The following is a 15,776-nucleotide window of genomic DNA, read 5'->3' on the forward strand; positions in this document are numbered from 1 at the left end:
TGGTGCAAGATTCTTCCTTTAGGAATACATGGTGACTTTTCCTGCCACTAAGGTATGCACTTACAGTGATTTTTGAAGAGGAGAGAGAGGGATACACTGTTTTCCTAATATTCTATTTTTTTAATGTTTATTTGAGAGAGAGAGAAAGAGCAAGAGGTAGAGAGAGAGGGAGACAGAGACTCCCAAGCAGGCTCCATGCTGTGAGCACGGAACCTGATGCAGGGCTCAATATCATGAACATAAGATGATGACCTGAGCCAAAAGCAAGAGTCGGATGCTTAGGCCACTGAGCAACCCAGGTGCCCCTCCTAACCAATATTCTCAACCAGGGTCTCCAGAGGAGGTGTACAGGATGATTCAAGAAAAGGAATTATTAGTACTTCTATTTATGTTTATTTTACTCCATCTTTTTCAAATTTGTATTTTTGTATATACTGTAAAATATATATATATTAGAATAAACTAGTAAATTCATAAATAAACTCACATATTGGAAATGTGAATCAACATTTTCCTAAGGTTGAGTGATCCAAAAAGTTTGGGGACTACTTTTCTGAACTGAACTATCCAAGGCTGTCTTATTTTCTTGCTTCCTTGTGAATTTCCTAAGACTATCACCAACTCAATGTAACAGCCAGAAAATATATTTTTGCAAAAGTAGAATTGTTCTCAATAGCATAAAGGTCTTATAAAATAGTCTGTTGTTACGGGGCGCCTGGGTGGCTCAGTAGGTTGAGCATGTGACTCTTGATTTTGGCTCAGGTCACGATCCCAGGGTTGTGGGATTGTGTCCGGCTCTGAGCTGAGCGTGGACTCTGCTTGAGATATTTTTTCTCTCTCTCTCTTTCTCTTTCTCTCTCTCTCATTAAAAACAACAACAACAACAACAACAACAACAACAACAACAACATTCAGGTGTTACAAACATTTTGAAACATTTTGAGAGCAAGGCACAGATTCAATAGGCACAGATTCAAGGCACAGCTCTTCCTTAGAAATTTTAGGTAAGACAAAAGGGGAAGAAGATTACACACTGGCTATATAAAAGAAAATCAAATTGATGTAGTAGAATCTGGGTGTTTCAATGGAAGGAATCGGCTTTAAATGTTCAGTGTTGATAAAGCATTTCCTGAGAGCTACAGATGTTTTCTAAAAATCCTAAGAGCAACCTGAACACAGAATGGATTTTCTCACTCAGTTAAGTTGGTGTCACTCGAGCTGAGATCAGAAGGGAGTCATCATCACTGGTTAGCATGTTGGCAAATTCATCTACTGACCAGCTCTGTGCAAGTGCCCAGAACGTGCACATTAGCAACTGCCATCTGGGGAAAGGTTTCACCCTGTACTATGGAGTGAGCCCTGGAGCTGGGGCGGCAGGGGTGGCTGAGGTCTGGCTGAAGTCCCTGGGGAGGGATGGAGCAAAGGGATCTTACTGGGACACCTCCGCGATGTGCTTGTGGCGCAGCGCTATCCAGAGGTCATCATCCTCGTCCAGGAGCACTTCCTTCACCCGGGCCTCTCCAATGCCACTAGTCTCGTACCTAGAGAGGATATGTCCCCACAAAATGTATCCAATTCCCTCTGATTTGTAACAGATAAGAGCTTATAGTCCTCAGCAGACAGATGTCACACGGAGGATTTTACCACAGGCCCCCTGACCATCCGATGGGGCATGGTCTGTATCAGGTCTGCTGCATCAGCACTGACACGGTGCAGTTTCTCGGGAAGGTAGAGACCCAGAGTCCTAATCAAAGGCAATGGACTTGAAGCTGTTTTAAAATCTTCAGGGTTAGCTAGTACGTGCTCAAGTTAGGTTAAAGGTGGGTTCAGAATGACTCGTAAAAGAAAAGCAAAGATCACGTTTACTCCTCCCTGGGAAGGACTGGGATACCATCCGCAAATGTGTGGTACCTAAATTTTCAGTTTTAAAATCAGCTGCCTGCAACAGGTCCTCAGCATATTTTTACATGTGAAATCACGAACATCTAAAGGAAAGCAAGAATTACAGGTACCAACGGAGAAGAAAACTGAGATTCAGTCATATTTTTAGAACCTTCATTTTGAAACCACTACAAATGATTAAAATATGTTTATGATTAAACATGTTTATGTTTAAAATATGTTACAAAATAAAGGATAAAATAAAATACATGAAAATAATACAGTCTGTTTCCAAAAAAACAAATACTCGTTTTTAGAAATTAAGTTTCGGATGACTATTACCAAGAAAAATGTTTATTATAATGAAGAAAACAGCTCTTCTACAAATAAAGGTCAGTAAGAAACTTCTGGTGACATATTTTATCATCATCATATTTCACGACCTATAATTAAGAAGTCTGAACCCTGAATAAGATATGCATCCGTTTGCATGCACAGACATAGACACACATGCGCACGCACACACACACGCGCACACCAACATATGAACACCTCCAAGCAGGCTCTGAGCTGAGGTGATGTGAGCCGTGAACTAAAGTTCTAAAGCTCTTGTTCCCCCACAAGGGGCAACAGTTCCTGGCTGCTAATGCCAAGTGGACTTGGGGAACCCACAGAAAAGCTTACAGGCTTATTAGCAAGACTGTATCAACATACCCGCATTCCCTAGGATGAAAGAGGTGCGTTTGGTTTGTCTGCAAAGCCACACTGGGTGTGTACACTTACTTGTATACATCATTTTCAATGGGCAGCAGGTCATAACTCATAGCCTGAAAGGTCAATTCATGAAGCACGGGGGAGCTGGGGTCAAAGCCGCGGTCCAGGATCAGGAGCTGGGAGCGCGCCTTGTCTGGGCCCTGGAAGAATGGACACAGGGGAAGACTTTCACAAGCCACCCATACAACTCCAGCCTCTCCCACTGGCGTGGCTGTCCCCCCTGTAAAAGCAGCCCCAGGAAGTGAACTCTGAGATAAAACCTACTAAAATAGCACTGACTAGTCCATTTGCTGCTTGACGAGAACACCAGTCACACCATGCAAAAATCCAATGTGTCTATCTCATAATGAGCATCCTTTCAAGCAGGTCCAAAACTGTGGCTGGGCTCCAAGGTGAGCTTATGAAAGAGAGTACTATCTGGGTTCGGCTACAAATAGGGTGACCCACCATCCAGTCGGCCTGGGACCAAGGGGGTTCCCAGGGCCTGGGATTTGCAGTGATGGAACAGCTCTGTTTGGATTGCTGTGGTGGTTCTATGAATCTACACATGTGATATAATTGCACAGAACTGAAAACACGTGCAAGCACATGTACAAACTAGTGAAGTGGGATTAAGGGCTGGAGATGGTACGGGTGTTGATTTTCCGGTTTGGGTACTGTACTACTGAGGGGGTTCCCAGGACACAGGATCTTCAGTGCTAACACTGGAAAGTCCCAGCAAACAGAAACAGGTTGGTCACCGTGGCTACACTGAGCAAAATCTCTATCATCCTGCCCAAGGGCCTGAGCATCTCCCTGGAGGCCAATGTGCAGGAACAGTGGCACCAGGCACTTTCTGTGAGCAACAGAACCAAGCTGTCCCCAGGAATGCCATATAAACACTATGGTCAATCGGCGAGAGAACCACGTGGACCAAGTCCAGACTTACCTCGCCCATTGTTGGGTCATCGGCTTTGTAGGCGTCGAGCTTGTCCTGGATTAGCTGAGCCAGCAAAGCATTGTCCTTGTATTCCCTGACAAAGGAGGAGTGACATAGGGTGAACTGCCCGTGCACCGAACTGCTGGCACTGACTGCCTCAGGGAGGAACGCCAAACAGTGTAAGGAGGGTCAAGGGAGACGAGCTTCACCTGAATTGTTCTTCTACACTGAGAATATAGTCATGTATTACGTATATAATTTCAAGTGACAAATAAAATAAAAAGATTTGCTCAGTGCCTGGAACATAAATGATTTCCTAATTCCTTAAAAACAACAACAACAACAACAACAACAAGTAGGGGTGTCCAGGTGGCTCCGTCGGTTAAGAGTCGGACTCTTTTTTTTTTTCTTTTATCTTTATTTATTTTTGAGACAGAGAGAGACAGAGTGAGAGCAGGGAAGGGACAGAGGGAGAGAGGGAGACACAGAATCTGAAGCAGGCTCCAGTCTCTGATCTGTCAGCACAGAACCTGATGCGGGGTCGAACTCACAAACCATGAGATCATGACCTGAGCTGAAGTCCATCGCTTAACCACCTGAGCCACCCAGGCACCCCTAAGCGTCAGACTCTTGATTTCAGCTCACGCTGGGCTTCGTGCTGACAGAGTGGAGCCTCCTTGGGATTCTCTCTCCTTCTCTCTCCGCTCCTTCCCTACTCACTTGCTCACTCTCAAAATAAATAAACCTAAAAAAAAAAAACAACAACTATCTAGATGAAAACAGAAGTAATCTTTCCAACTGGCTTCAGAAAAATGACCACCTTTCAACAGAGGGTACTGGCCATCCACCATTTTCCCATGATCAGCCTGTCCGAGCCTGACCCACCTGATTCTCTCACTTCCCACAATTCAAATTTCCTTTGACCTTGTTTTGTTTTGTTGCAGGGGATACACATTTTTTAAGTTTATTTATTTTAAGAGAGAGAGAACACAAGCAAGGGAGGGGCACAGAGAGAGGGAGAGAGAGAATCCCAAGCAGGCTCTGCACTGACAACACAGAGCCCGACAGGGAGGGTCAAACCCACGAACTGTGAGATCATGACCTAAGCTGAAATCAAGAGTCTGGTGCTTAACTGACAGAGCCACCAGGCGCCTCTGCTGGCGGAGCCAGAAAGGTACAAGTGAGACCCTGTGGGCCTTTCCCCTTGGCCAGGCCTGACAGCACTTCCTGGGGCCCCTCCCGATTGTACAGAGTGTGGCTGCTGCCACCTGGCCAGGCGCAGCGCTAAAGCAGCTCTGTTCCCAGCCCCATTCCTCCCAAATGAACCCCAAGCTCCCCTTACCCTGTCAGAAGCTATGGCCTAGCCCCCCCATTTCTGAACTTCCACAGGCTTTTGTCAGGAAACATCAAGAATAGAGGGAGGTATTCTTCCATGGCTGCACATTCCAGCAGACAAGGAGGCAGGCAGGACAGGGGGCCATGCTGATCCTCAGCACTGCCTGTTCAGGCCCCCACTCCTCCTACAGTGGCCACCCCTTCTGGGTCTCCTTGCCTGACTGCTGCTCTCACTCCCACAGCACTGCACTCGCTCCCCTGTGCAAATCCCCCAAAGGTTCCCAGGGAGAACCACTGACCGACACAATCCCAAACCTGGCATCCGGGGCCTCTAGGAGCGGCTTCATCTTGCCCCACTGCCCTACACAGACACTGTGCCAGACTGCCAACCCTCCTCAAACTCATCCTTTGTTTTCCCAACGCCAAACATTTGCACATTCCAATGGCAAGGGCCAACTGTCTACACAAAATGCCCTGTACTCCTCATTGGTCTAATGGAATCTGAACCTGCCCTTCAAGACCTAGCCTAAATGTCACCTCTGGTCTCTCAGCTCAAAGGGCTCTCCCCACTTGGGATGCCCTAGCCCACAGCTTATACTGCCCTCAAGCACTGGTCTTGCAGGGCCGTAGTTTGGGTGTGCACAGCTTACATACACACGTGTTGGTAAGCATGCTACCTACCCTTCCAGATCAGGGCTCCTAAGGACAGGGACTGTGTCTTCAGGATAAGTACACAGCAGGTAAGTAATACGTGAATGACTTTATAGAATCTGGGGAATATGTCCTTTGGAGAACTGTCCTTGTATTTTATCTTACTCTGGGACACCTTCTGCAAAGATAGTGTTTGTTTTTAAAGGTTGGAAAGAGCTAAAAACAAAAAACAAAAAATAAAAAAAAACCCCACAGGAAACCTGGGTTGTGGTTACATAGGAGTTCAAATTTAGCTATTAAGTAACTGAATATATATATTTCATGACCTTTTCTGTATGCAGTATATTTCACAATAAAATTTAGAGAATATCAAAAACGTTGGAAGAATTATAAACGCAAGAACACTCAAATCTTAACCCTCTTAGGACAACTGCCAGAGGAATCTCAAGGCAAAAGGAAGCTCCTCGCCCAGTGGACACACGAGAGGCCACTGAAGGCAGACTGGCCCGCTGCCTTACCCCCGATACCGCACAGCCGGGTACTCCTTCAGGGTGGCACACAGCGTTGCAATCTGCTCTGCCAGGCGCTCCAGTATTGGGTTCTTCATCTGAGCCTTGTGGGGACTATAGAAGCTCTGGAAAGAGTCAGCAGAGTCCAAGGAATACACCTGAAAAGGAAAAGAAATAAGGGAAAAAAATATACATATATATATACACATATATATGTATCATGTTAGCGTGCAAAATGGTGAGCTCTCGGGAGTTTTCTCCAACCTTGGTAGTGAGTCTGTAGAACATGTTTTCATTTATTCTACAAATATGTGCTGGGTGTCTGCTGCAGACCAGGCACTGTGCTAAACACTTGGGAACTATCGGTGACCAAAACATGACTGTCCTCGAGGAGTTTGCAATCTTACAGGAGAAGGCACACAATAAACAATAAACATAATGACAAGTAAATTACATGATATGTGAGAAACTGGTAAGTGTGTGAGAACACAACTCAGCAGGGGAAGAAGCCCTGGGGGACTGGATAGGGAGGACACCAGGCCTCCTTGAAAAGGTGATGTAGAAGCAAGGGCTTAAAGGAGGTGAGGACCAGTAGGGGGCTTTCACATGGAAGGAACGGCTAATGCCAAGGCTCTGCGGCAGGCATGTCCCCAGACTGTCTGATGAACAATGAGGCCAGAAGAACAGGAGAGGAGGGTAGTGTAAGCCCTCATAGGCCATTGTAAGTTTTTATAAAGTAAGGGACAAGCTGGAAATTATCTGTGACTGTGGGCGAATAAAGATTTTTATGGATTGAATAATTTCCTATCCTTATAATAAATATGTTGTATTTTTCTTCTTATTCTAGAAGTTTAACATCGCCTCTTAAATTACCTAGCTTATCAGCTATCAGTATTTTCTCAAAGTCTCACTTATATAAACTACCCTGATCTTCTACAAAACCTGAGGTTAAAAACAAATTTATCACTTTTTAAAAATACATGAAATGTAATATCGGTTGAATACACTCTCTGTGTGAGCCCAATCCAGGTGGGCTCACACAGAGAAAAAAAAATTCCTGCCTTCAAGCTAGGAACAGGCTTTATGTCAAGCACTAAGGGAAAGACACTGTCTTTAAACGTTCATGCTATACTGGGGCGCCTGGGTGGCTCAGTCGGTTAAGAGACCAATTCTTGATCTCGGCTCTCACAGCTTGTGAGTCTGAGTCCCCGTGTCCGGCTCTGCACTGACAGCACAGAGCCTGCGTGGGATTCTCTCTTCCTCTCTCTGACCCAGTCCCCGCCTCCCATCAAAATAAATAAACTTAAGAAAAAAAAAGTTCACACTGAATGTTTTCCATCCCTCCTAACTTAAGAATAGGTCACTCTCTGGTGTCTAGAAGCTGATCTATAAAGACGAAATACGCCAGTCATCTTTTACCTTTTGCAAAATGCCTAGGAGTCCTGTTATTTTTGCTTCTTGTTTGCCGGGAGAAGACACATTAACCAATCTTGCAAAACTAACATAAAAATTTTGTATACTCTCTCACAATCAGCTTCACCTTTTCTAGCTTAACAATTTTCCCAAGGGGAGAGGTTTGTGGCGGCGCTCTGGCATCTGAAGTGTTAACAGCCAATGACGAAGGCTACCATCTGCTCCTCCGGCAGAGTGTGAGCGGAGGTTATCTCTGCAAAAACCAGTCTCCTGTGCAGCAGATAGGTGTTGTCTGATCCCTTCCCCTGCTCTCCTTCCCTGCTCATTTTGGACTGGCTACCTTTTGGTTATTCAAGGAGTCAGCCAGCAGGAGTGAACGCTGCGAGCAAGGATGAAATGCATACAAAGAAAGGTGTGAGGGCTGACCAAAAAAAAAGTCAGAAATAACCGGAGAGTAAGATGAGGGTATCGGGCAGACCCCTGAGGAACTCTGCTTCCATTCCATCAACATCCACTTATGCACGTCATTCGGCAATTCTGAATCCACAGTCTTCCTCCCCACCTCTCCTCACTACACACACCCCTCTCAGGATTTGCCAGGGTTCCTGATTGAGCAGCGAGGATCCAGATTTTCCATGCACACCCCACTCAGCCTCACCTGGGACTCATAGGGGAGAAATGCAATGTTGATTTCCGTCAGAGTCTTGATGACTTTGGCTGCTCGTGATTTCACCAGCTCATTAAACAGGGCATCTGGACAAGCTGCAAGAATATGACAAAAGACAGCAGGCTTTCCTGTCCGCTTGCTGCTTCATTTCAGCAGTTGCACACGTCTGGTGGGGTTTTTATTTTATTAGGATTTCAAGAAGGCAACTGGAATGTTCGTCCCATCCTAAGATATCCACTAACTATAAGGTATAAAGGGAATGTAAAGCCACCTAAAAGGCCCTCCACATATAACAGAGAAACAAATGGCAATAAGATTGAGATTTGAGAGCTAATAAACTACTTTCTGATATCAGGGAAAGGAAAAAAAACCCCATAAGAGATTAAGAAGGGGATAAGAAAAGGGCCTATGATACGAACAAACACCACACATCTGACACGTTAATGAAAAATATAAGGAAGAAAATCGAAACCGGCGGGAAAGGCAGTACAGGCAGTTCTGGACCCTTGAAGGAACTCAGCCGCACACGAGACCCGCCCGTGGGGAAACCAGGACTGCCAAGGGCTCTCCCGAGCCAAACATATGGCTTCGGATTCCCAGAAATGCTTTTTTGGTTTATTATTACTAATGTCACGTTCCTGCTCTGTTTTTCACCCGAATTCAGATAGTAAACAATTATTCTTCGTAAGAACCCTTCCTCCTTTTCTCAGTGGCGAGTTCTGTGGGACTTTCCCTAAAGAGAGGAACGGAGGGTGCACTGTTGTTGCTGAACTCATTAGCTAGCCAGCTCGGCCACCCCTCTCTTTGCTATTAACAAAGAGTGACCCAGACGCTTCTGCATGAGGCTCCCTGTGCAAAAAACCTCCACAAAGTAAGAAAATGAATCCCAGGATGATGACGCAGGTTCTGCCTGCTACAATCACCACTGGATTGGACTATCTTTGTAGCTGAAAACCTGATGGAAATACACTACAGTTTACGGTGATATCTGGAAGTCTATACAGTGAAACATCAAAGCTAGCATTGGACATTTCTTCTCAGCACTCAGCCCTCTAGTCCTTAGAAGAGGTGCTATTTTTCATCAGGAAGGACGGCATGACTGAGTAGGTTTGTATTTGCGTGTGTTTATTTTTCTCTCTTAGGCAATTTCTCTTCTGAAGAGAAAATAAAAGATCAGGAGAAACGTGGCAAGAACCATTTCTTCCCTATTGACCAGCCTTGCTGTGCAGAGACGCTAACCTGGAAGGACAGGGGTGGGAACTGCCAGCCCTACTTACAGTCCGTGAAGAAGACGTGAGCAGCCCGGTACTTAGCGGTCGGTGGGTCCTTAAAGTCACTGATGAGAGAGTGGACAGACTGTAGAGGGGGGAGAAAAGGAAGGAACTGAATCCAATTCTGCCAGCAAATGTGGACCTATATCTGAACTGGGTTAAATCCAAGCTGCCTGGACAAAACAGCAGGGGATTTTTTTAATGTAGAATTCATGTTTGGCCATAACAGAGTTCTGAAGCCTTAAAAGTAGGACTGTTTCAGAGTTTAGATGAACAAAATCCTCCTTAGCTCATTCCAGAAGACCGCATCAGTTCTTTGGAGCCACTATAACTTGGGTTCCTGAGAAGATATTCACAAAAGAGGAAAGTGGTCAAAAACCTTCCAGGAAACTCATATTGATGAAGTGCTGGCAATTTAGTTGCATCTGCAAAAACTCAGCTGTAAGCCAGTTTTCAAAAGTGAAAAGAAAGGAATGGAAAACTGGCAGGAATTTGTACAGATTAAGAGACCTAAGGCAACTATCAAACAAAAGCAAGGAGGTGAATCTTGTCTGGACACCGGTTTGAACCAATCCCCCCTAAAATGGTAAGACAGGTCAATTTTGCCATAACCTGGATACTGACAAAACAGACCCAAAATTATAGAATGCCAGAGTTGCGGAGGTGAGTCACTACTCAAGACACAGAGGGTCTCCTCCCCGGAGAGGGAGTGCATGAGGGGGAAACTGGAGAGACCCGGACCCAGCCTTCTGGACAGCAGCTGTGTTTGAGAGAGCTTAATGCACCCCGACTGCACACTGTACCCCTCCTTCCGTGTCTGTGGACTGCACGCTTAATCAGAGCAGTGTGTTAAATGCGCGCTTAACCTAGAAATGTCAGATGCTCTGCACCAAGCCAGCACGTGCAACCTTAGCCAAAGCTCTTCTGGGGGCGGGACTTACCTTCTCAGACGGAGTGATGAGATACACAGCCTCCAGGCTGGGCAGCGGCTCTCTGCGCTTGTTGATGTCTTCCACAACTAGACAACAAACAGCAGCCCACAGTCAGTAAGAAAACATAAGTGGTGACCATAAAACTAGAAACAATCTAGACAGGCCACCTTCAGACTGCTGCAGGTAAAAAGCTATGGGGTGTGGGGTGGGAATCATTTGCCCCTTCCCTGCAGGGACCACATTCCACGGTCTCACAAGGCTCGAGATGTTAGAAAACCTGGAATTTTATCACACTAAGTATCTCCCATTTCAGTTTAAGTAACGTCTTTGATCTCTTGATTAAAAATGGAAAATCCTTGGGGCGCCTGGGTGGCTCAGTAGTCGGGTAAGCGTCCAACTTCAGCTCAGGTCATGATCTTGTGATCTGTGAGTTTGAGCACTGCATTAGGCTCTGTGCTGACAGCTCGGGGCCTGGAGCCTGCTCCAGAGTCTGTGTCTCCTTCCCTCTCTGTCCCTCCCCTGCTCGTGCTGTGTCTCTTTCTGTCTCTCAAAAATGAATAAATGTTTGGGGTGCCTGGATGGCTTAGTCGGTTAAGTGACCTGACTTCGGTTTAGGTCATGATCTCACTGCTTGTGAGTTTGAGCCCTGCATCAGGATCTGGGCCAACAGCTCAGAGCCTGGAGCCCACCTCGATTCTATGTCTCCCTCTCTCTCTGCCCCTCCCCCGCTCATTCTCTCTCTCCCTCTCTCTCAAATAAACATAAAAAAATTCATTAAAAAAATGAATAAATGTTAAATTTTTTTTTTTTATTAAAAAATTTTTTTAGGGGGTGCCTAGGTGGTTCAGTTGGTTAAGCCTCTGACTTCAGCTCAGGCCATGATCTCACAGTTTGTGGGTTCGGGCCCCGCTTCAGGCTCTGTGCTTGTAGCTCAGAACCTGGAGCCTGCTTTGGATTCTGTGTCTCCCTCTCTCTCTGCCGTTCCCGGACTTGTGCTCTCTCTCAAAAATAAATAAACATTAAAAAAATTTTTTTTTTAATTTTCAATGGAAAATCCTACCTCATTCTGCCTCTTCATTTTTTTTTCTCATCTGTCCTAAATAATCCCAATTCCTTTAGAATTTCCAGGTTGAGTTTATCAACAATTGGGTAGCTTCCATCATTTTCTTTTGTATATCGCATGAAGATACTCTAAACATGCCGTCTACATACTACTGTGCTTCTCAAAGGTTAAATATTATATTTTGTTAAACCATGGGCATTTGGTTTCTTTCTTTTATTTATGTCAGCTACTTCACCTGGAAAGAAGAGCTTCTGGGATAATCCTCATCTTACCAGCCACCTGATAAAGCTTAAGACGTGCCACCTCACTGTACTGTCTTCTAGTGAAGAGAGAACGTCATAATCACTTGGTGCTATCTTCCCATGCAGATGGTTTAAGCAAATCAAAGCATCACTGTAGGATGATACCTTGTAACATTTATAAAGACTTTTCAAATACTGTGATCATCCAAAGATATTTGAACATCCAAATAATGTCCAAATACCAAAATCCTTCAACCATCGACTTTACCAGTGGCTGTAGACTTCTGAATTTCATAGGCCCATAATACTTCACCCCCAGACGTTTTGGGGGTTCAGTGCAGGACTGCTAACTTTTCAATTCTGCCAAGTAAGGACCTTTTTTAGAACCCACGTTTGAGGGTAGGGAAAAGTCTGTGTGCAGTAGGGAGAGAGCTGAACCCTCATCTACCACAGGAAGCCAACAGATAACATCCACCATCGATGAATCCGAAGATAACAGTGTAAGTTTCCATCTAGAAATATCAAAAGAATAACCAGAAGAAAGAGTAGACCCTGAGGGAGAAGAGAGTGGGGCAGGGTGCTGCTGCTTGTTCATTAGAAGCTCCTTAGCTCCATTTGGCTTTTTCTCCCCTTAACTTTCGCTTCGGTAGAGAAAAAAATAGCTTTAAAAATTCAATGAAGAAAATAACTTTGGGGTGTCTGGGTGGCTCAATTAGTTAAGCATCTCACTTTGGCTCAGGTCATGATCTTGTGTGAGTTCAAGCCCTGCATCGGGTTCTGTGCTGACAGCTCAGAGCCTGGAGCCTGCTTCGGATTCTGCCTCCCTCTCCCTCTGCCCCTCCCTCTCTTGTGCTATGTCTCTGTCTCTCAAAAATAAATAAACATTAAAAAAATTAAAAAAAAAATAACTTTGCAAGCTCAAAACAGGGGCAATGCCTGGTCTTAGATCACTGAATGACAAAAAGTCACATTAAAAGCTATGTATTCTCATTTATAGGACTATGTTTCTGATGACAGATTACCTGGATTTGGAAAAAGTTTTTAAAAATGAAGGACTCACAAGGTGTGATTATACCTCCCCAAATTATTACATTAGGTATGCATATGTATATATTTCACTTACGTTTAATCAATAAGAAAGTCCACAATATATTATTACCATAATTTCACAATTTGAAAATATTTTAACACCAAATAATAGGAACAACATAATCTTAGAATAAAGGACAAACCTTTGAATGAAATTCATTTAGCTTAACGAAATCTCAACCCTTTTAGTTTTTCCTCCCGTAATTGTGATTTGGTAATAATTTTGACAAAGACCAGCAACAGTCTGTGAGCCACACATCTCCAAGGAAAAAAACTAGGGAATGCATTGAAACAGATGTATTATTAAAACAGGTGTGTTCCATCCAACATTTTTTTTTTTTACAGGAAAAACAAGTTAACTTCCTTGTTTGAAACAATAGCTCGGAAGAGAATGCTTTTCAATCAACGCTGTTTCAAAGATTAAAACCACGATCCCTCTTGGAGTGCCTCGGTGGCTCAGTCAGTTAAGTGTCCGACTTTAGCTCAGGTCATGATCTCGCAGTTCGTGGGTTCGAGCCCTGCATCGGGCTCTGTCCAGCTCAGAGCCTGGAGCCTGCTTCAGATTCTGTGTCTCCCTCTCTCTCTGCCCCTGCCCTGCTTACACTCTGTCTCTCTCTCTCTCTCCTTCAAAACTAAATAAACATTAGGGGCGCCCAGGTGGCTCAGTCGGTTGGGCGTCTGACTTCCGCTCAGGTCATGATCTCGCAGCTCATGACTTTGAGCTGGGCTCTGTGCTGACAGCTCGGAGCCTGGAGCCTGCTTCAGATTCTGTGTCTCCCTCTCTCTGCTCCTCCCCCACTCTTTTTCTCTGTCTCAAAAATAAACATTAAATAAATAAATAAATAAATAAACAAACATTAAAAAAAATTTTTTTAAAGCCTATTTGTTGTGAAACTGTAACACACATTCCAAAGAGTGAATAAAACATAAACATACAAATAATTACAGGCACCTCCGTGGGTCACCACTCTGTGGGTGAGGTACCTGGGTGCCTCAGTGGGTTAAGTAACGGACTCTTGATTTTGGCTAAGGTCATGATCTCGTGGTTAGTGGCTTCGAGCCCCGAATCGAGCTCCATGCTGACAGTGCTGAAACTGTTTGGAATTCTCTTCCTCCCTCTCTCTCTGCCCCTCCCGTGCACTCTGTCTCTCTCTCTCAACATAAATAAGCCAACTTAAAACAAAAAAAAGTAAAGGCCTGCATAAGCGTCACCTCAGTTAGGAAACAGAACTGGCCAGCACTCACAGAAATGCACTTGCTACGTGCTCACTCCCCTCCTTCCAAAGGGAAGCACCATCCTGACTTGAATGTGACCATGTCTCTTCATGGTTTTACCATGTACACTGCATTTCAAAACAGCATAGCCTAGTTCTGCCTAGTTTTGAACTTTATGTAAATTGAAGCACACTGTAAATATTGTTTCTTCTGCTCAACATTACTTACTAGATCTATGCATGTGCTTGTGAGCAGTCAGAGTTCATTCATTCTCGTTGCTATACAGTATTCTGCTATGTGACTATACCATAACTTATTTAACCATCCTACTCTTCACGGGTGTTTTAGTTGTTTCCAATCTGGGGCTATGTTAACAATGCTCTGTGAACATCCGTGCACGTGCATTCTGGGCACACAAGCCTGAGGTTGTCGAGGACACACGTCTAACCATCTGGCTTGCAGAGCACACGCACTTCAATTCTACTAGACACTGTCTGTGTTTTTCAAAGTAACTGCATCAGTGGACACCCCGTCATATAGGAGTTCCTATTTTTCTACATCTTATCTGTCACTTAGAAGTATCAGAATTTTAATATTCCAATCTGATGAGTGTATAGCAAGATCTCATTCTGGTTTTAACCAACTAATGTGGGCGGGCAATTTCTCATGTATTTATTGGCTATTTGGATTTCTTCTGTTAGGTGCCTGTTTGGGTCTTTTGTGCATTGTTTCCATTGGTGGCCTGCCTTTTCCCCCCTTGATTTAACCTTCCTTTTGGCATCCTTTACCGGATATTTAATGATCATCTAGTACTGCATCCGCTGCTAGGAATTTAGTGATGAACAAGAAAGCCTTGGGTCTCTCTCAAGAATTTGCAGTCTTACTACGCATGTTGTTGGAAGAATCTGAAGTCAAGTGAGATAATAACAAACAGGGAGGAGGAAAGCTTGCCGCAAGGAGAAGGCCTGACCGTCACTCAAGGACAGAAAGAGCTGCACTCACTTGTTATCCCCTCGGTCATGATGTCTGTCATCTTACAGCAGGAGGACAACATCCTCATGCTCAGCTGATCGACCACCAGCACCTGGAAGCAGAAAGAACAGCTTACAGCCTACATGGGACCTGCTACGATTCTCTCATCAGCTTACGATGTCAGACTTCAAAAAGCGCCCCAGAAATACAGAATATTAAGTTATAAATATTTCTGATGGGCCAGAAGTTTGCTGAGATACATGCTAGCTTTTATCTCCCACACCACACCCAGACCTAACCTTCTAGGAGTTAGAGTTTGTTCTCGGTAACTTGACTTAATTGTATCAACTTAAAAAAATTAAGGTTTTTCCATGATAAAGAAAATGACTACTCATAGAAAAGCAAGAAAGCAGGCAAGACTGACTCATCTATAGCACCCACACTCAGAGACACCTGTATTGGAGATTATTTTTTTACAAGGAGAAGGAACACCCGTGCTACATAAATGGCATGGAAGGTGAGGCCTTTGTTGTCAACATCATTAGGATGTACCGGCAGGGGTGCTGTCTGGAAGCATACTCTACCTCAGTCCACACTGGGAAAACGAGAACATACCAGGCTTGGTCTGAAAGCTTCATCCCTGCAATTCGTCAGCTAACTCCCTATCTCCATTCAGCCCACAGTTGAAAGAAGAAGCTGGGATCTAAAATAAGGCTACTTCTCTTCCTCTTTAATGATACAAACTGAGGTAACAGGAGCCAGACACAATGTGGAGCGGAAAGCTCTAAGAACCAATTAGTTTTCACTTTGAGTCAACTTTCTCAAGATCAAAGTTCACCAGTC

General features: G+C 44.5%; 1 protein-coding gene across 3 annotated transcripts in view; it reads right to left on the bottom strand.

Moving 5' to 3' along the window:
* Positions 1 to 15,776, bottom strand: part of STXBP1 (syntaxin binding protein 1) — a 74,056-nt gene that overhangs the window by 21,075 nt on the left and 37,205 nt on the right. For all 3 annotated transcript variants that reach the window (XM_053204578.1, XM_053204577.1, XM_027035178.2), the window contains exons 3-10: positions 14,964 to 15,045; positions 10,362 to 10,438; positions 9,427 to 9,505; positions 8,141 to 8,244; positions 6,079 to 6,227; positions 3,584 to 3,668; positions 2,665 to 2,795; positions 1,434 to 1,541 (exon numbers count right to left, since the gene is read on the bottom strand). In XM_053204578.1, coding sequence (XP_053060553.1) covers positions 1,434 to 1,541; positions 2,665 to 2,795; positions 3,584 to 3,668; positions 6,079 to 6,227; positions 8,141 to 8,244; positions 9,427 to 9,505; positions 10,362 to 10,438; positions 14,964 to 15,045 — 815 coding nt within the window. The remainder of the gene's footprint in view (positions 1 to 1,433; positions 1,542 to 2,664; positions 2,796 to 3,583; positions 3,669 to 6,078; positions 6,228 to 8,140; positions 8,245 to 9,426; positions 9,506 to 10,361; positions 10,439 to 14,963; positions 15,046 to 15,776) is intronic.

This window comes from Acinonyx jubatus, chromosome D4 (assembly GCF_027475565.1).
Source record: "Acinonyx jubatus isolate Ajub_Pintada_27869175 chromosome D4, VMU_Ajub_asm_v1.0, whole genome shotgun sequence".
In the NCBI taxonomy this organism is placed as follows: domain Eukaryota; kingdom Metazoa; phylum Chordata; class Mammalia; order Carnivora; family Felidae; genus Acinonyx; species Acinonyx jubatus.